Raw genomic sequence first — 24,250 nt, 5'->3', positions numbered from 1 at the left:
AATAAAACACAAAACAAGCCGCCCACTCTCCTTCTCCCACCTGCTCTGTCTCTCTCTGCTTCTCCTCACTGCTGGAGACATATCTCCCAACCCTGGGCCCCCCACAGCTCATACCTCCTATTACTACCCCCTCCTATCGCTCCCAACCCAATATAAACACCTGAAATCTTGCCCACCTCAAATCCGTGCCCATGACGCCCACCCCCCTGCACCATCTCTCTGGATCACTATGGAATGCCCGCTCCATCTGCAATAAACTCCATGTGATTCACGACCTCTTTACCTCTCGTAATCTTTTCTTTCTGGGCATCACTGAAACATGGCTGACACCCTCTGACACAGCCTCCCCTGCTGCACTATGTTACGGTGGCCTCCACTTCACCCACACTCCTCGCCCTGGCAACAAACATGGTGGAGGAGTGGGCCTTCTCCTTTCTTCCAACTGTACCTTTAACCCAATCCCACCTCTACCCTCCCTTATCCTCCCCTCTTTTGAAGTCCACTCTGTCCGCATCTACTCCCCCTACAACCTCCAAATGGCCATCATATACCGACCTCCAGGCCCGACCATTGCCTTTATTGAACAATTCTCCACCTGGTTCCTTCACTTTCTGTCTGCTGACATTCCCACCATCATCATGGGTGACTTCAACATCCCCATTGACACCCACCAGTCAGCAGCCTCCAAACTCTGATCCCTTACTTCATCCTTTGGACTTACTCAGTGGTCCTCCTCAGCCACCCACACAGACGGACACACATTAGACCTGGTCTTTACCCGTTTATGCTCCCTATCTAACTTCACAACCTCCCCCCTCCCTCTATCTGACCACCATCTACTCACTTTCTCATCCCTCTCCTCCTCACCTGTCACCCATGTCCAGCACCATGCGCACCCACGCAGGAACCTCGCACACCTAGACACCCACGCACTCTCTGACTCTATCCTACCACTGTCCTCTATATCCTCACTCCATGACACAGACACTGCTTTCTACAATGCTACTCTTGCATCAGCTATTGACATGGTCACCCCTGTCATGCATAGCAGAGTCCGACGAACCAATAGACAACCCTGGCACAATAACATCACTAAAAAGCTTTGGCAAGTATCAAGATTTGCAGAATGGCATTGGAAGAAAACACATTCACAAGATGATTTCACGGCACTCAAACAAGCAACACTGGCATTCAAATCAGCTCTCACCTCTGCTAAACAGGCCTACTTCACAACCCTCGTATCTTCCTTATACCACAACCCCAAACAGTTGCTCACCACTTTTAACTCCCTCCTCTGCCCACCACTTCCCCCTCCGAGTTCCCTAATCGTTGCCGAGGACTTTGCCACGCACTTCAAAAATAAGATAGACCAATCAAGGCAAGTCTTTGTTGTCCAACCACCACAACCCCTTTGTATGAGAGACCAATGTCCAAACCCCATAACTTCACTCTCCAAAATCTCTGAAGGGGAGCTTGCTCATCTTCTTTCCAAATCACACCTCACCACTTGTGCACTTGACCCCATCCCATCTGCTCCCCAACCTCACCACCACACTAATCCCATCCCTAAACCATCTCTTCAACCTTTCACTAACTTCTGGTACCTTCCCCTCTGCCTTCAAACATGCCACAATTACATCTATCCTCAAAAAGCCATCCCTTGACCCAAGCGGTATGTCCAGCTATCGGCCCATGTCTTTGCTCCCATTTGCTTCCAAACTCCTTGAGCAGCACGTCCATGCTGAACTTTCCTCTCACTTTGCATCTAACTCTCTCTTCGACCTACAATCTGGCTTCTGTCCCCACCATTCCACTGAGACTGCCCTGACCAAAATTACTAACGACTTAATTACAGCCAAAGCTAACAGACAATTTTCTATACTCCTCCTCCTAGACCTGTCCTCTGCCTTCAACACAGTTGACCACTGCCTCCTACTACAGATCCTCTCTTCCTTTGGGGTCAAAGATCTTGCCCTATCTTGGATCTCCTCTTACCTTACCAACCACACATTTAGCGTTTCCTACTCCCATACTACCTCTTCATCTCGCCCCCTCTCTGTTGGAGTCCCCCAAGGCTCTGTCCTAGGACCCTTACTCTTCTCAATCTATACACTCGGCCTGGGACAACTCATAAGGTCCTATGGCTTCCAGTACCATCTATATGCTGATGACACTCAGATCTACCTCTCTGGCCCAGATGTCACCTCTTTGCTCTCCAGAATCCCAGAGTGTCTATTAGCCATATCCTCCTTCTTCTCCTCTCGCTTCCTCAAGCTCAATATGGACAAAACTGAACTCATTATCTTTCCTCCATCACGCATATCTTCCCTACCTGATCTTTCTATCAAAATAAATGAAATCACACTTTCCCCTGTCCCCAAAATCCGCTGCCTCGGAGTGACCCTTGACTCTGCCCTGTCCTTCAAACTGCACATCCAAGCTCTTGCCACCTCCTGTCGCCTCCAGCTCAAAAATATTTCCAGAATCCGTCCTTTCCTCAACCCACACTCTACCAAAATGCTCGTGCAAGCCCTAATCATCTCTCGCCTCGACTACTGCAACATACTCCTCTGTGGCCTACCTTCTAACACTCTCACACCCCTCCAGTCCATCCTTAACTCTGCTGCCCGACTAATTAATCTCTCCCCTCGCTAGACTCCTGCTTCCCCTCTTTGCAAATCTCTTCACTGGCTCTTAAATTTCCCAGCGTATCCAGTTTAAATTACTAACACTAACCTACAAAGCCATCCATAATCTTTCTCCTCCATATATTTCCACACTAATCTCTCAATATCTTCCCTCACGTAATCTCCAGTCCTCCCAAGACCCCCTCCTCTCCTCCATACTTATTCGCTCCTCACCCAATCGCCTCCAAGACTTCTCCCGAATATCACCCATCCTCTGGAATTCAGTTACCCAACACATCCGGTTATCCACTGCTTTTGGATCCTTCAAAAGAAACCGGAAACCCACCTCTTCAAAGAAGCTTACAGCCTGTAATGACCACACGACCACCTCAACACCATCGGAGCTACTGCAACCCTTGACCTACTGTCTCCTTCCCCATAATCCTGTAGAATGTAAGCCCACAAAGGCAGGGTCCTCTCCCCTTTGTACCAGTCTGTCATTGTTAGTTTGTTTACTGTAAGTGATATTTGTATTGTGATGTAACCCCTTCTCATGTACAGCACCATGGAATTAATGGTGCTATATAAATAAAAAATAATAATAAAAAAGGTGGGAGGCCCCACACACATTAGACAGTTATCCATTCCCCCGATATCATTTTAGTCTAATGTGTATGTATACCTTTACCAATTTGTCACTGTCCGTAGCCCAGTATTGAATCCGTTATCCATCAACTGTATGTATTTTTTTAAATACTGATGCAAATAAAGTTAAATTTATTTATTGCTTTATTACTGTAATCGTGACTGCACACGTAATGTATAGCACTTGAATGGATGCAATGGTCGACATGAACAAGGTCTGGCAAAGCACAGACATCACCAGTCCCTCACTACCAAATGCAGGTTGGTCAATGCAATTTTGTTCCCTATAGCAACATACTGATGCAAGACTTGGACTCTCAAGATGGCTAACAGGAAGAATATTGACACATTTGGATTTTGGTGCTGGAGGAGACTTCTACGAATTCCATGGAGAGCAAGGATCATCAAGCAAGACATTTTCGACGAAATCAAGCCAAAACTGTTACTGAAAGCTAAAATAAGGATAAAATAACCAAAAATAAATTCAATTTTATTTAATTTTTTAAAGTTTTTTTACTTAGCCCTAGGATGGGACATTGTGTTTCCCTGGTCTGGCCGCTGGTCTAATACTTTGCAATGCTTTTGCTTTGCAGGACATTAGAGCTATCAGTAAGACACAGCCAGTAGGCATATTAAGTCCTGCTACAGACCTAGGGTCACAATGGAGACCATAGGCACAAAGTGATCACAAACATGATGTGCTCTTCAGGGTAAAGAGTGAGCCACCTCCCAGCAGATCGATGGGGTTGTTGCAATTGAAAGCGGCATCAGAGGGGTTAAACGCCCGTGATCTGCGCGAGCAATGATCATAGACATTACTGCAGATTGTCAGCTATGATGCATAGCTGACACCGATTGATGATGTTGGGGGCTCTGCTAGTGTACCAGCGCTACACTCATATGTTGGTTTGTGGGAACGCCTTTCCCAAAGTGTCATACATGTACGTTGGATGTTGTGAAATGGTTAAAAACTGCTTTATCAATCAGTAATTCCTTCAATAACTGTTAAGAAAAATGTGACACAAGCAGGTATGAACTAGCCTGCAACCAATGCAACCAGTGGAAAAACTTTGGTGTTCACAAGCAGCTGATCTGTGTGGGGATACCAGCAGAAAATCTAATGCTGATGGCGAATCTAAAGCATAAGTCATAAACCTCTAACGGCTGTGTGACCTTATTTTGTTGTAACTTTAATATTGACTGGGAATATCCATTCTAATAGGTGAAGAGGACATTATTAATTCATGGGGCTCTTGATCACTTCACACCAACTTTAGGGTAAAGGAAGATGGTAGAGAAAGATGCATGTTCTGAACTAACAGGGTTTTCTGCTCCTATCATTCAGCGTATGGGTTTTTGTATAAGCTGGCTTCTAGCCACTAACAACCAATATGTTCGTTTCTAGATCATCCAGACCACATCGTGCTAAAGACATAAAGAATCGTGATGAGCAATTATACTCGTTGCTCAGGTTTTCTCGAGCACGCTCGGGTGGTCTCCGAGTATTTGTTAGTGATCGGAGATTTAGTTTTAGTCACCGCATCTTCATGGTTTGTGATTGTTAGACAGCTTGATTACATGTGGGGATTCCCTAGCAACCAGGCAACCCCCCACAGGTACTCAGGCTGGGTAGTAGCTGTAAATCATGCAGCTGTATCAGCAAAAATGAAATCTCCGAACACTAAGAAATACTCGGAGACGACCCAAGCGTGTTCGGGAAAACCCGAGCAACGAATATACTCGCTCCTCACTAATAGAGAACAGGGGACCATATTATTTAATAAGATATGGGAAATAAGACACTGCTAAGTATGGCTAGCAGTGGCTTATTAGTTATGAGAACAAAGAATGAACATTTTTGGAATTCAATATAGCCATTGCAGAAAATGAGAGGCTAAATTTACAAATGCATGGTTACAATAACAATATTTGGCAGGATTCAGACAGGCTCTAATAATATAAAGCAGAAGCAGCACATGCGCAATATATTGCTGACCAACCCCCCACTCACCTACCATCCATGAGGAGGGTGGTTGTCTAGTATTATACAGTAACTTAAAATAAATAATATTCACCATGCTACTGTTGTACCAGAGCTGCAATCCTTCATATCTAGCCTTAATAATAACAACTACGGTTCGGAGTTCACACCAACCTACAGTAGAACCAGCGTCAATTTCTTGGATCTTACTATTTGTGTAGATGATAACAGATTAATCACCAAAGGGTATCATAAAGATGTAGAATCTAACAGTTTCATTCATCTAAGCAGCTGCCATCTTCCGATTTGGCTCAACAATATCCCTAAAAGGTAGTATACCTGAATAAGAAGAAATTGCACTAATCTAGAGGATTATAATGAGGAAACGGGACATTTAACAGATAAATTTGTGGAAAAGTGGTATAACCCCCAATTCCTGGATGCAACCAAACAGGAGGTAGAAACTATATCTAGAGAAGCTCTTTTATAAACCACAAAAAGAGCATACTCAACACACTCTGCAGGAACAAATTTCATAACTACAAATAGTTACCCAATTTCATGCAGGCTACAAAAGATTTAATAAAATCATACACAAGCATTGCTCTACCTTACAGGGCGACAAGTGTATAGGCAACCTACTCCCCCCAAAAAACTGGTTTGTCTACACCAGAGCCTAAAATCTGGGACTTCTACTGGCTCCAACAACAAAATCAATTAAGTCAAATACTACTGTCTCCATGACACAAACTTTTTTAAAAACGCCATCACCAGGCTTCTCCCCTTGTGGGAGATACCCATGCTATACACGAACTCATATGCAGAAGGAGTTGTACACTATTTTAATGGATCGCACGAAAAGCAATCTATTCTATATCAATAGTAAGATAACGTGTGATTCCGAGTCATTTATATTTTGTAATGCCCCTGTGATATGATGTATGTAGACTGCACTAAGGGTATGTGCACACGTCCGGATTTCTTGCAGAAATTTCCTGAAGAAAACTGGAAATTTTCTGCAAGAAATCCGCATTTTTTTTTGGCGTTTTTTTCGCGTTTTTTTAGCATTTTGCAAGCGAAATTAGCTCTTGGAAAACTGACAGGTTGGTCACACTTGTCAAACATAGTGTTTGACAAGTGTGACCAACTTTTTACTATAGATGCTGCCCATGCAGCATCTATAGTAAAAGATAGTATGTTTAAAAATAATAAAAAAAATTAAAAAAATGGTTATACTCACCTGCAGACAGCGGATCTCCTCAGCGGCGTCCGTTCCTATAGATGCTGTGTGTGTGCAGGACCTTCCATGACGTCGCGGTCACGTGAGCGGTCACATAACCGGTCTCACGACCAATCACAAGACCGCGACGTCATCGCAGGTCCTTCACCGCACACCAGCTATAGGAACCGAAGTGGCAGCATGCAGCTCTGAGAGGCGGGAAGACTCCGGAGGCCATCGAATATGACTATTTTTTATTTTAATTCTTTTTTTTACCAATTATATGGTGCCCAGTCCGTGGAGGAGAGTCTCCTCTCCTCCACCCTGGGTACCAACCACACATAATCTGCTTACTTCCCGCATGGTGTGCACAGCCCCGTGCGGGAAGTAAGCAGATCAATGCACACCTAGGTGTGCGGAATCCCCGCAATTCCGCATTTTTAATGAACATGTTGCTTTTTTTTCCACGATGCGATTTTTTCGCGGAAAAAAATGCAACATTTGCACAAAAAATGCGGAATGCACTGTAAATAATAGGAGGCGTATGTTAGCGTTTTTTTTCACGTTTTTATCACATTTTTATAGCGAAAAAAACGCGAAAAAAACGCGAAAAATACTGAACATGTGCACAAGAATGCATCAAAGAACATCTTGATAACATCAGCAAGGGGTTTAAAGGACACCCACTATCTAAACATTTCAGAGATAAACATAATAAATCATGTAAGGTGTCATTTTTCTGGGCATTCAGATGGTTAGAAAGAACCCTAGAGGATGCGACTATCTTAAGGCCATGTCAAGGGTGGAATCCAAGTGGATATTCACCCTCGACACCTTAGCCCCTCACGGACTTAATCTAGAAATTGAACTGTATGCATTTTAAACCACTTTATTTTCTATTTTGAGCCCCTTGTATTTCACCAATTTTGGCCCCTATTTTTAATATACACTTATTTGATTATTCTACTTAATATGTATTCCTTTTTGAGTATTAACTTTATTCATTTTGTCAAACTTTTTGGAAAAAAAAAAAGGTTAGACATGTTTTAGTTTTCTGTTTCTTCTATTCCATAGTAACTAAACAAATATATGGGGAGTGTAACTACATATTTAAATATTCGGGCGATGCATTTCTTAATACATGCATTTTTACGGGGGCACACTATTTCAAGTAGCAAGTAAGCACCATTACCGGCAACCCCATAGAATGACCCAACTTTATACATACTACAGAAAAGGTTTATTAGTTTTTTCCTTATACATTTTTTTTAGACATTTTCCCTTCCCCCCCTTCCTGTTTTTATTGATATTTCCTTTTTATTCTCATTTTCTAAATCTAATTTTCTTAATAAAGGTATTTTTAATCTCAGAATTTTATTTTCATAATAAAGGTGATTTACCAATCTTACTACTAAGGCTAGGTTCCCATTGCGTTAATGGGATAGCGCTAACGGACAGCGTTGCACGGCGAAATTAACGCCGTGCACCGCGTCCGTTAGCGCTCCCATTGCCGGCAATGTTAGAGCGCATTGCTAGCGCGTGTCATTTTCGGCACGCGCTAGCGATGTGCCGGTCTTTTGTAGCGCGCCTCGGACGCTGCTTGCAGCGTCCGCGGCGCGCCAGAGGTCCGTTCCCCGCTCTCGCAGATCAGGGATCTGCGAGAGCAGGGACGTTAACGCGACCCCTGAACGCGGCCCCGAAAAAGACATTGCGTTAGCGCAATCCGCTAGTGCTCGCGCTAAAGAGATTGCACTAACGCAATCTGAACCTAGCCTTAGAAACCCTAGAGAAAGTACTTTTGGATCCATTAGATTAGATTGTCTGACACTTGATTCAGGTGATGCACTCTGCGGGCAGGCTGATATATAAGAGAGGAAGCAGCAGGGATGGACCTAGGCCTGACGAAGAGGGGAATTACCCCTTGAAATGCATAGGAAAGTGTCCTACACACGCATCCATCCTCCCTTACAGTGACATCACGTCAGCCCCACCCCTCATCCTCATCCTTCGCGTTTGCTTCCGGCCAGGGCACGCTTGGTGCAGGCATCTCGTGCTCTCCCCTACTCCCCGCTGTGGAACTGCAAGTGGCAGAGACATACTCCTGACTTAACAGCACCAGACAATTCGCAGCACCACCACCGCTAATACTCAAGTAAGTGGATTTCAGACATATGACATTACGGGACGCAAGTACAGGATCCCCCGACGGTATTATCCTCACACTATCCAGCAGCTATATCAAGTCGGCTCCATTTGATATATCGCTTAATATAGCCAATCATTTAATGTTGGATTAAGAGCATTAACATAGCACACAAGCCAATGTTAGATTAACTGCTTACTATCAGCAGATATATCAATCAGTAAGTACCAGTGGCATATCTAGGGGGAGGCAGCCGGTGCGCAGCCGGCAGGGGGGTGCAGTCGGGCCACCTAATTTGGCGGTCCACAGTGTCTTCCCCCCGGCAGCTGCATTCTGCCGCCCCTGGTCAAGCTGACAGCCGGCACAGAGAAGCTGCAGAGCTCTGGCTCCCAACATGTGCAGAGGTGGAGGGGCGCCCATGCAGGGTGGCTGCGGCAGGCAGGGAGAAATCCCTGCAGCTCCGCTGCCCAGTGATCTGTCTTCCTGCTTCGCTTCCTCTCACACAGACACGCCACTGGATGATGTCATCATTCAGCGGCCGGCTGTGTCAGAGGAAGGCAATGAGATGCTGTGGCAGAGTGCAAGGGGAGGTGAGAGGGGTGTGTGTGTATGTGTGTGTGTGTGTGTGGCACGCTGCAGGGGAATGTGCAGAGAAGTGAATGATGTGTGTGGAGGAGGAGAGGGCAATGATGGGGCTGACGGGGAGAGAGCAATGATGGGGATGGTGGAGGAGGAGAGGGCAATGATGGGGCTGACAGGGAGATAGCAATGATGGGGATGGTAGAGGAGGAGAGGAAATGATGGGGCTGATGGGGAGAGAGCAATGATGGGAATGGTGGGGGAGGAGAGGGCAATGATGGGGCTGACGGGGAGAGAGCAATGATGGGGATGGTGGAGGAGGAGAGGGCAATGATGGGGCTGACAGGGAGAAAGCAATGATGGGGATGGTGGGGGAGGAGAGGGCAATGATGGGACTGAAGAGGGGGCATATGTCCTGGGGGGTACCAAAATGAATTCTTGCACCGGGTGCCACAAACCCTAGATACACCTCTGGTAAGTACCATTAATTCATAGGTATTTTTCCCTCTAATGCACTGTGGTCCCAATATATTCCCAGTACATTGTATCTTTACATTTGTAGCCAGCCATCTTTAAGTCTCCCAGCATATATTCACACCAGCAGTTCTACCAAACAGGCAAGGATTGATGAAAAACTTGTCTGTCATCGGAGTAAGTATTAAGCAAGTATACAAAACGAACACATATATTAGTACAATCTACTGTGAATATATCACTAATTGCTGCATCATTTTACTAGTTTCCACTTTTGGACATTACATCCTCTCACGTCACCAAGAAAAATTGCATACCTTCTCCACCACAAGAGTAAGTATACTCAACTTTTTTGTCCTCTTAGACAAATTGGTACAACAGCAGCACAGTGAATATTATTTATTTTATATCCCTCTTGGTTTAATGCACTAACAGAGTCAGACACAGCACCTGTTATTCACCAGCAGCAACTGTACACTAGTGTTGAGCATTCTGATACCGCAAGTATCGGGTATCGGAATTCCGATACCGAGATCCGATACTTTTGTGGTATCGGGTATCGGTATCGAAACAACATTAATGTGTAAAAGAAAGAATTAAAATAAAAAATATTGCTATACTCACCTCTCCGACGCAGCCTGGACCTCACCGAGGGAACCGGCAGTGTTGTTTGCTTAAAATGCGCGCGTTTACTTCCTTCCGTGACGTCACGGCTTGTGATTGGTCGCGTGCCGCCCATGTGGCCGCGACGCGACCAATCACAGCAAGCCGTGACGTAATTTTCAGGTCCTGAATGCCTAATTCTGGGCATTCAGGATTTTAAAATTACGTTCCGGCATGTGATTGGTCGCGTCGCGGTCACATGGGCGACGCGACCAATCACAAGCCATGACGTCACGGGAGGCAGGAAACGCGTGCATTTTAAAATTACGTCACGGCTTGTGATTGGTTGCGTGCCGCCCATGTGACCGCGATGCGACCAATCACAGCAAGCCGTGACGTAATTTCAGGTCCCGAATGCCTAATTCTGCATTCAGGACCTGAAATTACGTCACGGCTTGCTGTGATTGGTCGCGTCGCGGTCACATGGGCGGCACGCAACCAATCACAAGCCGTGACGTAATTTTAAAATGCGCGCGTTTCCTGCCTTCCGTGACGTCACGGCTTGTGATTGGTCGCGTCGCCCATGTGACCGCGACGCGACCAATCACAAGCCGGAACGTAATTTTAAAATCCTGAATGCCTAGAATTAGGCATTCAGGACCTGAAAATTACGTCACAGCTTGCTGTGATTGGTCGCGTCGCGGCCACATGGGCGGCATGCGACCAATCACAAGCCGTGACGTCACGGAAGGAAGTAAACGCGTGCATTTTAAGCAAAAAACGCTGCCGGTTCCCTCGGTGAGGTCCAGGCTGCGTCGGAGAGGTGAGTATAGCAATATTTTTTATTTTAATTCTTTATTTTACACATTAATATGGTTCCCAGGGCCTGAAGGAGAGTTTCCTCTCCTTCAGACCCTGGGAACCATCAGGGATACCGTCCGATACTTGAGTCCCATTGACTTGTATTGGTATCGGGTATCGGTATCGCATTAGATCCGATACTTTGCCGGTATCGGCCGATACTTTCTGATACCGATACTTTCAAGTATCGGACGGTATCGCTCAACACTATTGTACACCTTTTTTGTCCTCCCCTAGTGGTCAGCGCCAGTGTCTAGTAGTTTGATTTAATTGTACAGTAACTGTACATGGGTAAGGCTTGCTTAGGACACCAGTCACACTGCACCATGCTGGCTAACAGCCTATTGGTGATGCCCATACTATTAGATCAGGCACTATGTTCAGCACTACATAAGTGCACTCCACAAGGACAAATACCTCAATTCTTGCCACCAATACAACATGGCCTGGCTGCATCCTACAAATATTAAAATTACATGAGGTATTTTTTGATATTTTTGCCTGTAACTTCAAATACAAAACTAAAAAAAAGTGAAAGAACACAAGACAGAGGCCATACTTACTAATGTATGGGCACAGTATCAATATTCTGCAGAATAAAGACAGGTCCTAGTTGTAAAAGGCAGAAGCTTCAAAAATTCTAAATTATGATGAACAACCACTTACACACTTACCATCCACGTGGCATGTGTAATGGGTTGTTCGTTAATATTTTACACTTGTGCTGTCTCCACCTTATGTCATTGGTGTTGTGTCCAGGTACTAAAAACTATGACCTTTTTATGCTGTAATGTGTTTTGATTTGATGTTCTTTTACTGAGTTGCTATTAATTTTAGTGTAGGGAATCCAACAAGACCCAACATCTCTAGTTGAGTCAGAAGGCCACAAACAAACACATTATTTGCGAGATTAGCCATGTCTAAGATATATGGTCATGTTTTAACCCCTGAAATTTGATATATACGCATAGTCTCTTGACCAATTCCACAATCTTGTATCTATATGAGTTCAATGTTGGACCGATTCCATGGCAGATTAGAAAAGCTAGTGATATCAACCACTGTCTTTTGATTTACTTTATTATTGTGAGAGATATTTCCCTCAAGCAGTTTTATTACAAAAACGGAGCTCAACGTTAAACATTAGTTATATAAATAATATGTTGTTCCTATCATGTATATAATGGTACATAAAAGAAAAAATATAAGAAAATGCACTTGACCTAAACAAGGCCAGGCTCTGACTGGCCCATCAGGGTAATAGATTAATACCCTGGTGGGTCATTGTGGAGCACTGACCCCCCCACTCCACAACATGAGCAGTTGTCACAATACATTCTACCACTATGTTAATACAAAAGCAAAATTTCATCATTCATTTAACAAGCTACCCAGTTTATTTTTATACGGAAAAAAGGTACATTTGTAAATGAGGGTAATATAGCTGAACAGTGGGCTTCCAGAGTCAATGTTACTGGTGGGCCATTGGCACTCTCGACTGACACTGAATAAGACTAGATGGAATAATATGTGAATAGTTTGAATTTATTTTACCACAATTGTGAAGGCCATATCGACGATACATATCTTTTCCCATGAATTTTCATTGCCTTCCTCCTACAAGATAGAGAAGCATTGAATAAGGGTTATGCATCTGAATGCGAATGCAACTACTGCAAAGTAATTCCAAAGTGGTTATTTATGGATAAATGATAGATTCAACAGTAATATAATAGATAAAGTGATAATATTTAGAAAGAAGATAGATCAATAAACAGATATGAAAAATAGACAGATAGATAATGGATAGATAGATGGTTAGATAGATAGATTGTTAGAACATATACACTACTTTATACTTTAGATTCAATTGCCATAAAAATAATTTACAATTCACAGAATAAAAATGATTAAAAAGGTAGATGAATTTACTTTACCTTCATTTTTGCATATTTGTGAATCAGCTCAATAACCATTGTAACCAAAATCTGACCTTCAGCGAGCTGAAAGTAAGACACACACATATATACATGTTATGGATATGTTCTTTGATTTTCTTTCTAGAAATTGACTTTTTGATATTTGATATAGACGTGATTTTTTTTGTTCATGAATTAATTTGACTTTTGCTTTGATATAACTCAATATCTTATGAAAGTCTTGTTTGTGTTTCGTTTTTTACCTGTTGTTCTTGTATGTGTAATGCATTTTAATGAATTAATTTAGTTAAGGAAGCTCCCATAATGTACAATCATATTGTCTCATCAATACAAGATCACTATTATAATCTGTCTCTGATCACGTAATGTTCATTAAGTAAAATTGTTCCTGTAAGCATTTCTTATTTGGTTCTAATGTAATAAATAATTTAACTTTTTCATTTTATTTTAAACTTTTGCTATATCATTTATAAAATAAGATAAAGATCGCGGGACTGCGATCAACGCGTGTCGCCTTATTGTCCTCATATGGGTGTTATTTTAGGAGCTTGCTCCATATTTTATATGGACTAAATTAAATTTGGAATTTATGCTAAGAAGCTGAAACATATCTTGAGTTTTTTAAGTCTCGTTTTTAAAAACTTTAAATGAAAAATGTCAACTTTTACAGCCTATCTCAAACAGTTCCTGTTAAACAGAAACAGGTCTGAGAGAGGCAGTGATGGGGAAAGTCATTGAGGGAAGAATATTTCTCCTAGAATTGTATTATAAGTTTCTAATCTTCAGTTTCAAAGCAGTTTTTATATACAATTGAAAATGCACACTTTCTGAAGCTAAAATTAAATAGAGGATGTTACAAAGCAAGCTTTCGAGACTTCTTAGGTCTCTTCATCAGATTCGATAGAGCAACGTATCTGTCCTTTATTATACCATGCCTGATGAAGAGACCTAAGAAGTCTCGAAAGCTTTCATTGTAAAATCCATTATTTTATTTTTGTTAGCCATTAAAGAGTCTCATAACTAAAATATTATTATATTGTTTCTCCCACTGAGAACAGTCAAGTTTGTTGTTAGTCTCTCAGATAAGTTACAAACATATCAAAGGAAAATGTTATTCTTACTGAGATCCTTCCAGGGCATGACTCAAGTTCACCATACTCATGATGGCTAGCAACTGAAAGGAAAAATCATCTTAAAATTTACACATTTTCCCAACTTAACGACTAGAAAGCAATGTATCCTGTTATTATCATTGTTGTGAAAAGGCCACAAATATGTCTAATGGCACCATACATTTACACCAGTACTAATATACACTATATTCATATTCCTCATTGTGAATGAAGAGAGATACATTACCAACGCAACTGCTTAAACCCACAAGCAAGAAAAAAATGGCTATCTTCATAGCTGCAGTAATTGGTTTAAGGTTTTCCCTTAATATACTAGTCACAGATAGGTTGCAGTGAAGGAAGCCACTTAATTTATATGATAAGGACACAGCTTAGGAATATTGACTTTAGCGTCATTGCTGACATTTGGCATAGGACAAAGTAATCATCATTTTTATCTTAAGTCTCTATAACTTTCAAATTATCCACACGTCTTTAATCCTTCTTTGTATCACATAGTTGGCAAACCTTGAGCCATTGTCTATTTAGTTTTCACACCTCAACTTAAATCTTAAAATTAAATAAGATCTTGCTTTTTTGTTAATTACTTTTTAATTGCATTTCAGTTCTAATCCTCAAGTTGTCTACTTAAAGGATCAGCACCATAAAAAAACAAATCATAAAAGACCCTTGCAATAAAAAAATGAATTATCACCCATCACATCATTTTTACATATTATTCAGAGATATTTTCACGAAAGAAGAACAGAGCGGCTTTCATCAGTTTGCTGGATACTATTATCATCGGTCTGTGTGTCAGTATTCACCTTTAGTGTTTCATTGTTTTGTTATATGCAAAAAAATGAAGATTTCTCATGTCTTTCTTTTGCTGGCATTTCTTATGAAAAACATAACAATTCATATGTAAACAGCCCCATTGTCTATAAAGTTTTCAAGTTTTATATGTGAAAAACGAACATATGTTTGTTTACTTGTCTATAAAGATTTCAAGTTTTATATGTGAAAAACTAACATATGTTCCTTTACTTGTAAGCGGGGCCTTCATTCTTCTTGTTTGAATTGTTAAATAGTGTGTATTGATTGAACTATATAAGTAAAATGTATCACTGAGATGTCCACCCAAGCGCTATATCACTCAGAAAACCACCATTAATTGTCTCTATGCTGAATTTCAGGTCCTTCTAAATTTGTCAAGTCAGGATGATTCTGACACATCCACCAATCTGCAACCCAGCACTCAGCACTTCCTCAGACAGCATCCATGGTCAGGTGCCCAGTTCCGCATTAAAGTATGTACAGAAAGGTGGTTGCTCACACTCACAAAGACAATTCATACTCCTACAGACAAAAAATTGTAATATCAAACTTTAATTTAGATGACCGGATGCAATGCACAGAGGACACGAGGCAAGAATAGTCAGTGAACGGTGTAATTTATAGTAGTTTCAAGACAATTGGTGTTACAAAACAATGCAAATCAACAATGAACCATATGTAACTCTATAATTGTAATCACAATACATCTTTTCACTATATAACGCTAATGTTCTCTTTACAAGGAGTTTACGCCCGTTCATGGGAGTTACCATGTGAGGTCTTCCCTCAATTTTGAAACTACCCCGGGTTTTTGACGCTAGGATGCACATCTTTCTTACGAAGGCTATTAAAGCATGTTGACCCTCCCAAGCACCAACAGACTCCCTCCTCACCTTATGCCTAAGCCCATGCCAGTCCTGGTACCACATTTCATGGCTGGAAGTGACGGCCCTGTCCACTCACGCTGTCTCTCTGCAATGGCAGGCATGCTCCTCTGGTCGCCGTCTGCTAGCAGGTTTTCAATGCTTGACCATCGGCGGATGTCTCTTGGCACTGGGTTAGGAAGGACTGGGCCTCGACTTTTGATGAGTGTCGTCTGGTCCCTGGAACCTAACCGGCATAGGGCATAGGACCCGGGTCTTGACCAGAGCAGTTTGGACTCTGGGTTTTGACCAGCACAGTTCTTGCCCTTACGCTGTCTTGATCTTGTCAGGCAATGACTGGCACCTTTGTGGCATCAGCTTTCCAATGAGGCCTGTCATGCTGGCCTTGGCACCATCCCTGGCCAACGTCTGCTCCACTTTCCTCCTTGGTGCCAAATCTCCCAGCAGTTTGGCACGCAGTGCTTTTATATCCTGGAAACCTGTCACATGACCAGGTCCAGCATAAGAACTTGCTGCTCCAGCAATTCTTTGCGTTCCTGAACCCCAATGACACAGTGGCAAGGCGAGTGTTTTCCTCTGTGCAGCCAGCCAGCACTTCCAACTAGCGGTGTTGGAGCCCAGGGTCAGCAGGAGGATCAGAGTGTAGGCTGAAGCTTGCACTGGAGGCAGCTTATTGTCTGTTGTGTCTGCGTGGCATTTGCAGGACATGCTGCCGGATACACAGCAGGGGAGCAGCTGACGTTACTGAACCCCACTAACACAGGAGCAAGTGTTTTTCTCTGTGCAGCCAGCACTTCTGAGTACCAACTGGCGGTGTTAGAGCCCAGGGTCAGAAGGACGAGCAGAGTGTAGGCCTAAGCCTGCACTGGAGGAGGTTTATTGTCTGTTGTGTCTGCGTGGTGTTTGCAGGACATTCTGCCGGATAAACAGCAGGGGAGCTGCTGACGTTACTGAACCCCACAGACACAGTGGCAAGTGTTTTCTCTGTGCAGCCAGCACTTCTGAGCAGCAACTATCGATGTTGGAGCCCAGGGTCAGCAGGAGGAGCAGAGTGTATGCCGAGGCCTAATTGGAGCTAGTTGAAAGGGAACCTTTAACCCCCCCAGGGCTTTGTAGCTGAAAGAGCCACCTTGTGCAGCACCAATGATGCAAAAGGAAAAGGTGGCTCTTGTAATTATGCTCCTTGCAAACGCAGAACTAAACACTTATAAAATGTGTCCCCTGATACCGTGAAACTGTCCTGGAGGTGGGTCTTTCCTTCGTAATGGGATGCAGCACAGACGTCATCCTTATCCCCTTGGCACCATGCGCCACCTCTTTAGCGTTGTTTGAATCTGTCCCGGATCCTGCGCTGTTATGTTCAACCTTGGCCATGCGCAGTTAGCGATGGCCGTCTTCTGACATCATTTGGTTTCAGGCTGGCTGCACCTGTGCGGCCGCCCTGCCCAAGATCTTGCCCCGCAGTGTCGTCTAATGTAATCACACTGCGGGCCTCGGATCCATGGGCATGCGCAGTGCATATCTTCGCCTCTCACTCACCTCCTTTCTGCTTCTTCAGAGTGTGCGGCATCACGGTCGTGGCATGCTATTATGGATCAGCTGACGGCGCACCGTCTGAAGAAGGCGGAGGGAGATGAGCGAGAGCCAGAGGTGAAGATATGCACTGCGCATGCCCATGGATACCAGGCCCACAGTATGATGAAATCAGAAGAGACAGCGATGCGGGATCTTGGGAAGCTCGGCCGCACAGGCCCAGTCTGCCTGACACCAAATGATGTCAGAAGACGGGAAGCGCAAACAGCACATGGCCAAGGTTGAACATAACAGCGCAGTCTACGGGACAGATTCAAACATCGCTAAGGAGGCAGTGCACGGCGCCACAGGGGGTAGGAATGACGGCTGTGCTGCGTTACATTTCGAAGGAAAGTCCCACCTCCGGGACGGTTTCACGGTATGAGGGGACACATCTTATAAGTGTTGCAGGGAGCAAAACTAAAAGAGCTTCCTTCGCCTTGGGCAGCTTTACTGCTGCACAAGGTGGCTCTTTCCGTAACAAACGCCTGAGGGGGGGGTGGACAGGTTCCCTTAAATTTGAGTTGTTGTGTCAGCGTGGCAGTTGCAGGACACATTGCCGGCAACACAGCAGGGGAGCAGCTGGCATTACTAAACTCCAATGGAAACTCTCCTTCAGGCCCTGGGATCCATATTAATGTGTAAAACAAAGAATTAAAATAAAAAATATTGCTATACTCACCTCTCCGACGCAGCCTGGACCTCAGCGAGGGAACCGGCAGCGTTGTTTGCTTAAAATGCGCGCGTTTACTTCCTTCCGTGACGTCACGGCTTGTGATTGGTCGCGTGCCGCCCATGTGGCCGCGACGCGACCAATCACAGCAAGCCGTGACGTAATTTTCAGGTCCTGAATGCCTAATTCTAGGCATTCAGGATTTTAAAATTACGTTCCGGCTTGTGATTGGTCGCGTCGTGGTCACATGGGCGACGCGACCAATCACAAGCCGTGACGTCACGGAAGGAAGTAAACGCGCGCATTTTAAGCAAACAACGCTGCCGGTTCCCTCGCTGAGGTCCAGGCTGCGTCGGAGAGGTGAGTATAGCAATATTTTTTATTTTAATTCTTTCTTTTACACATTAATGTTGTTTCGATACCGATACCCGATACCACAAAAGTATCGGATCTCAGTATCGGAATTCCGATACCCGCAAGTATCGGCCGATACTTGCGGTATCGGAATGCTCAACACTAGTTTTGACTGTGCAGACGGCACTTCTGAGCAGCAACTGGCGGTGTTGGAGCCCAGGGATTACAGTTCGGGTGGTAGAAACATGAACGCAACAGGAGACCTGGATACTGTTGCCAACCAATTATTTAATCTGGAAGAGGAGTGGCAAATTCCTGCGAGATCCAGGCCTTGTTCATTTTCAGAAATGTAAGCCGGTCAAAGTTATCGGAGGACAGTCGCATGCGACGGTCTGTTAGTACACCACCTGCGGCTCTAAAGACGCGTTCCGATAATACACTAGCAGCAGGGCAAGCCAGCACCTCCAATGCATATTGGCTTAGCTCTGGCCATGTATCCAGCTTAGAGACCTAAAATTTAAAGTGGGAAGAGCCATCTGGAAGTACAGTAATAGGGCAAGACATGTAGTCTGTCACTATCTGACGGAAACGTTGCCTCCTGCTGACTGGGGCCGTCTGTGATGGTGTAGACATTTGTGGCGGGCACACAAAACTGTGCCACAGTTGGGCCATACTGGTCTTGCCTTGTGCTGAGGCACTGCTTCTGCTCCCTCTTTGTGCAGAGCCTCCTCTACTGTCTTGACGCACTGAGCTGCTTTGCAAAGCACCAGCAGCACTGCTCTCAGTTGGACTGGAGAAGATGATGGAATTCACCAGTGTGTCTTGGTACTCCCGCATTTTACGCTCCCGGTTCAACGGTGTTATGAGGCATTGTAAGTTGTCCCAGTAGCGAGGATCTAGGAGGGTGTACACCAATAATCAGCCATGTTGAGAATGTGGGCGATGCGACGGTCGTTTCTCAGGTGCTGCAGCATGAAATCAACCATGTGCTGCAGACTGTCACCTGGCCAAGAAACGCTGTCCCCTGCTTCAGGCGTGATCTCTGCCTGCTCTGCATCACCCCACCCTCGCTCTACACACTGACTAATGGAGAATAGTGTAACTCCCTCCTCTGGAACGATGTATTCCTCCTCCATTGACTCCTCCTCATCCTCCTCACTAAGTGTCCCCTGCCTAGGCCTTTGTTAGGAACCACGTAGTGCTGACTATCGAGAAGGTGATGGAATTGGTGACTCCTCATCCTCCACCTCTTCCACAACATCATCCCTTAGCGCTTGCAGTGTTTGTTGAAGCAGGCAGATAAGGGAGACAGTCATGCTGGCTAGTGCATCATCTGCACTCGCCATCCGCATGGAATCATCAAAGGAACGTAAAACCTGGCAGACGTCCTTCATAGTGGCCCAATCAGTGGTTGTGAAGTCTGAACGGCGCAGAGTGCAACTTCTTTGCGCCTGATACAGCTGGTACTCCATTACTGCTTGCTGCTGCTCACACAACTTCTCCAACATATGTAACCTGGAATTCCACCTGGTGGGTAGGTCACATATGATGCGATGTTCCGGAAGGCGGAATCGGCGCTGCGGAGCTGCAATGCGTGATCTTGCCACGCTGGAACGCCGCAAGTGAGCACACTCTATGCGGACCTTGTGCAGCAGTGCATCAAGATCCGGACTGTCCCTCAAAAAACTCTGCACGACCAAGTTGAGCACATGTGCCAGACATGGGATGTGAGTGAGGTTGCCTAGGGCCAGAGCTGCCACCAGATTTCGGCCATTGTCACACACTACCATGCCTGGCTGGAGATTCGCAGGCACAAACTACACGTCGTTCTCCTGCTTGATGGCATTCCAGAGCTCCTGCGCTGTGTGGCTTCGATTCCCCAAAGAAATGAATTTCAAGACAGCCTGTTGACGTTTGGCCACGGCTGTGTTCATATCGGTCGTAACAGGTAAGCGTTCACGGGTCCATGTGGAGGTGGACTGTGACGGCTCCTGCAGCGATGATTCTGAGGAACTTGTGTATGAGGAGGAGTCAATGCGTACAGACTGGATTCCTGCAATCCTTGGAGTTGGCAGAACACGTCCTGTGCCACTCGCACGATCTGTACCTGGCTCAACAACATTAACCCAATGGGTAGTGAGGGAAAGGTATCGCCCCTGTGCATGGTGACTGATCGGTGGAGAGGTGGACCCTGCTACTGACGGCGTTCAGTAGCGCCTGTTTTATGTGTCCCTCCACATGCTTGTGCAGGGCAGGGATGGCTTGCCTGCTGAAATAAAAGCGGCTGGGCACATTGCACTGTGGGACTGCCAATGCCATCAAGTTACGGAAGCTGTCAGTCTCCACCAGCCTGAATGACAGCATTTCAAGGGACAGTAGTTTTGCAATGCCAACATTCAGAGCCTGTGCTCAGGGATGGTTTGCTGAGAATGGCCTCCTTTTCTTTCATGCCTGTGCTACTGATGGCTGTAGACTGGGCTGGGAGTGTGAGGATGACTGGGAATGTGGAGCTGCGGGTGGAATTACTGTGGGTCTCTGGACAACAGTGCCAGAGGTTCTTCCATGGCGATACTGTGAGGAAAACGAACCAGCTGTGTGTGAGCTGGAGGAAGAGGCAACAACACGAGCTTAAGAGGTGGCAGGTGCCACTGTGGGTTGGCCTAGGTCTTCAGTGTGTTTTTGTAACTCCACCGCATGCTTGGTCCGCACATGTTTCCACATATTTGAGGTATTGAGGTTGCTGACATTTTTCCCTCTTTTGACTTTCTGATGACACACCTTGTATTTGACAAAGCAAATGTCATCTGCAACTGTGTCAAAAAAGGACCAGGCAATGCATGTCTTGGGAGCGCCCGTTTTGGCTTTTGGAAGAGGCATGCTCCTAACGGGTGACAAAGTGGAGGCTACAGGCTCCGCAGTCTTCCCCCTCCCTCTCCCTCTTTGGCCCGTTCGGGGAATCTCTTCCTCAGAGCTGCTCCCACCACCTTCCTGTACCTCACGCCATGATGGTCGAGGACCTCATCATCTACGCTACCCTCTGCCTCCAACTGCTTCTCCTGGGTAGTCTCGGCAGCACAGTATGCACCAGAAACTGGCACCTGAGTCGCATCATCCTATGCGTACTGAGAAGTTGTAACCGGAGGCACTGTCCCACCCGCCTCTTCTGATTCAGAGAGACAAAGCTGTTGGGCATCACTGCATACAGCCTCTTCTACTGATTCTCTAATACTGCTTGGCTGGCCCCCTGTTTCCAAGCCAAGAGATTCCGAGAACAGAAGTAGAGATGGCTCCTGTCCTGGGCTCTCTGACTGCCTGGGCAATTTGGCAGGTGGTGAAAAGACAGATGGGTGCTCTCCAGTGCTCTGTGCCTGAGAGGATGTGGCACTAATTTAAGTCGATGCGTTAGCTGCCATCCATCCGACAAACGCTTCAATTTGTTCTTCACGCAGCAGCGGTGTACGGCGATCTCCTACAAAGCTGCGCATGAAGGACTGTTCCCTGCTGAAACTGGGTTATGATGAGTCACCGGTGCCCGCAGCAGGCACAGAATCCCCACATCCTCTCCCTGCTCTGCGCCCATGCGCACGCTCACGTGCCTTACTCCCTGCCCTCTTCATCTTGGTTGACTGATAAAGATAAGCAGAAATGTACTAAGGGCTTAGTGTGCTTATTCCTGAACAGCTCTTAACAGGTATAAGAAACACTAATTTTCTAAAGTGTGGGCTAGACTTTAATATGAGCTAATGTGGCTTACACAACTGTAAAGTGGTGTGTATGGTGAACTTTATTAATTTTTTTTTTTTTTTGCAGAACTGACTACAGAGTGAGCTGCACTCACACACAGACCGTGCAGACAGCCGTAAATGGCGCTGCAAGGCCAAAACAAGCTACTATGTGTAATTCTATGTAGTGTTTTTCCACAATTTAGCTGGATACGGATGGAAAGCCACTAATAGGAAATATTTGAAAAAGTTTGCAGCAGGCTGCACTGATTGCAAAAAAAAAACAATGGATTGAATGGTATGAGGCAGTGACGCACCCTGAGCTGACTCCAACCGGCTGTGGCTGCGGACAGATTACAGAGCGATGTGCACTCACACAGAGACCGTGCAGACAGCCGTAAATGACGCTGCAAGGCCAATACAAGCTCCTCTATGTAATCCTATGTAGTGGTTTTCCACAATTTAGCTGGATACGGATGGAAAGCCACTAATAGGAAACATTTGAAAAAATGTGCAGCAGGTTGCACTAATTGCAAAAAAGGACAATGGATTGAACGGTATGAGGCAGTGATGCACCCTGAGCTGACTCCAACCGGCTGTGGCTGCGGACAGATTACAGAGCGATGTGCACTCACACAGAGACCATGCAGACAGCCGTAAATGGCGCTGGAAGGCCAAAACAAGCTCCTCTATGTAATCCTATAGTGTTTTTCCACAATTTAGCTGGACACAGATGGAAAGCCACTTGCAAAGCCACTAATAGGAAATATTTGAAAAAATGTGCAGCAGGCTGCACTAATTGCAAAAAAGGACAATGGATAAAACAGTATGAGGCAGTGTTGCACTCTGAGCTGGCTACAACCGGCTGTGGCTGCACACAGACTACAGAGTGAGCTGCACTCCCACACACCGAGACCTTGCAGACAGCTGTGAACAGCGCTGCAAGGCAAAAGCGAGGATCTCACACAGCGGTTGCTAAATTAGCCTGGGTAAAGCACAATGAAGCAAATCGCTATCTCTAAACTGGCCCTCAGTCAGAACACAGCGTACTGTCCCTAACTGAATTCACAGCAGAGAGAGCCCTAAATGGCGGCAGAGACTTTTATATTGCATCATGACATCATTTCAGCAGCCAATCACAGCCATGCCAGTACTTACATGCCCACCATGCAAAACAGGATGTGCCCACACTTCTAGTCATTCCTCATTGCTGAATTTGGGCAGTTTGAATTCTGGGAACTTCCGATTCCAGTATCCGATATACGGAAAATATCGGAACTCGGTATCGGAATTGCGTTACCGCAAATATCGGCCGATACCCGATACTTGCGGTATTGGAATGCTCAACACTAATCCTGAGTTATCAGACCAGCAGAAATCCTCACAAGTGAGCCCATTTTGGAAACTAACCTTCTCAAGGAATTTATCGAGTGCTGCAGTGAGCATTATTAATCCATTATGCTTCACAGTGTGTAAATGAAAAATTGTATTTTTTCCACTAAAATGTTACTTTATTATCAAATTTTTCATTGTCCCTGGGAGTAAAAGTATAAAATGTACCCCACAGTATCTTGTTCAATTTCTACTGAATATAGCAATACCCCATACATTGTACTTTACTGCCTGAGCACACGGCAATACTCAGAAGGGACGGAGCCCCGTTTGGCTTTTGAATCACATATTTTGTTTCACGATTTGGGGGCCTATAGCAGATCTCCAAAGGTGTCCATGATATATTGTGTATTCACTGCTTTTGAATACAGCTCTCTGGTTTGAGGTCTTTCCCAATACAGACATAGGGAGAGAACTGTCAGAGTCGGGCCGCCACCTCCTCTGACTAGTCGGCTTTTGCTTTTACCCATATCTGTATTCTTGACTAATGTTATAAAATAATGTAGATAAATAAAGAACCTACACTGCCCTAGAACAGAGACCTATATCCAGTAAGCCTTGTTAATGCCCCATATTCACTCCGATGTTTTGTGAGTGAGCATTTGTCCATCTGTCCACATTATTCAGGTGTT

General features: G+C 44.9%; 1 protein-coding gene across 1 annotated transcript in view; it reads right to left on the bottom strand.

Moving 5' to 3' along the window:
- The window catches only part of LOC143773827 (uncharacterized), a 35,960-nt gene extending 21,437 nt beyond the window's left edge, over positions 1-14,523 (bottom strand). The window contains exons 1-4 of the mRNA XM_077261165.1: positions 14,432-14,523; positions 14,194-14,246; positions 13,070-13,135; positions 12,687-12,749 (exon numbers count right to left, since the gene is read on the bottom strand). Coding sequence (XP_077117280.1) covers positions 12,687-12,749; positions 13,070-13,135; positions 14,194-14,246; positions 14,432-14,480 — 231 coding nt within the window. The 5' untranslated portion in view covers positions 14,481-14,523. The remainder of the gene's footprint in view (positions 1-12,686; positions 12,750-13,069; positions 13,136-14,193; positions 14,247-14,431) is intronic.
- Positions 14,524-24,250: the final 9,727 nt, after the last annotated feature.

This window comes from Ranitomeya variabilis, chromosome 5, assembly GCF_051348905.1.
Source record: "Ranitomeya variabilis isolate aRanVar5 chromosome 5, aRanVar5.hap1, whole genome shotgun sequence".
NCBI lineage: Eukaryota > Metazoa > Chordata > Amphibia > Anura > Dendrobatidae > Ranitomeya > Ranitomeya variabilis.
The sequence above is the reverse complement of the archived record's forward strand: the minus strand, read 5'-3'. Positions and strand labels throughout refer to the sequence as shown.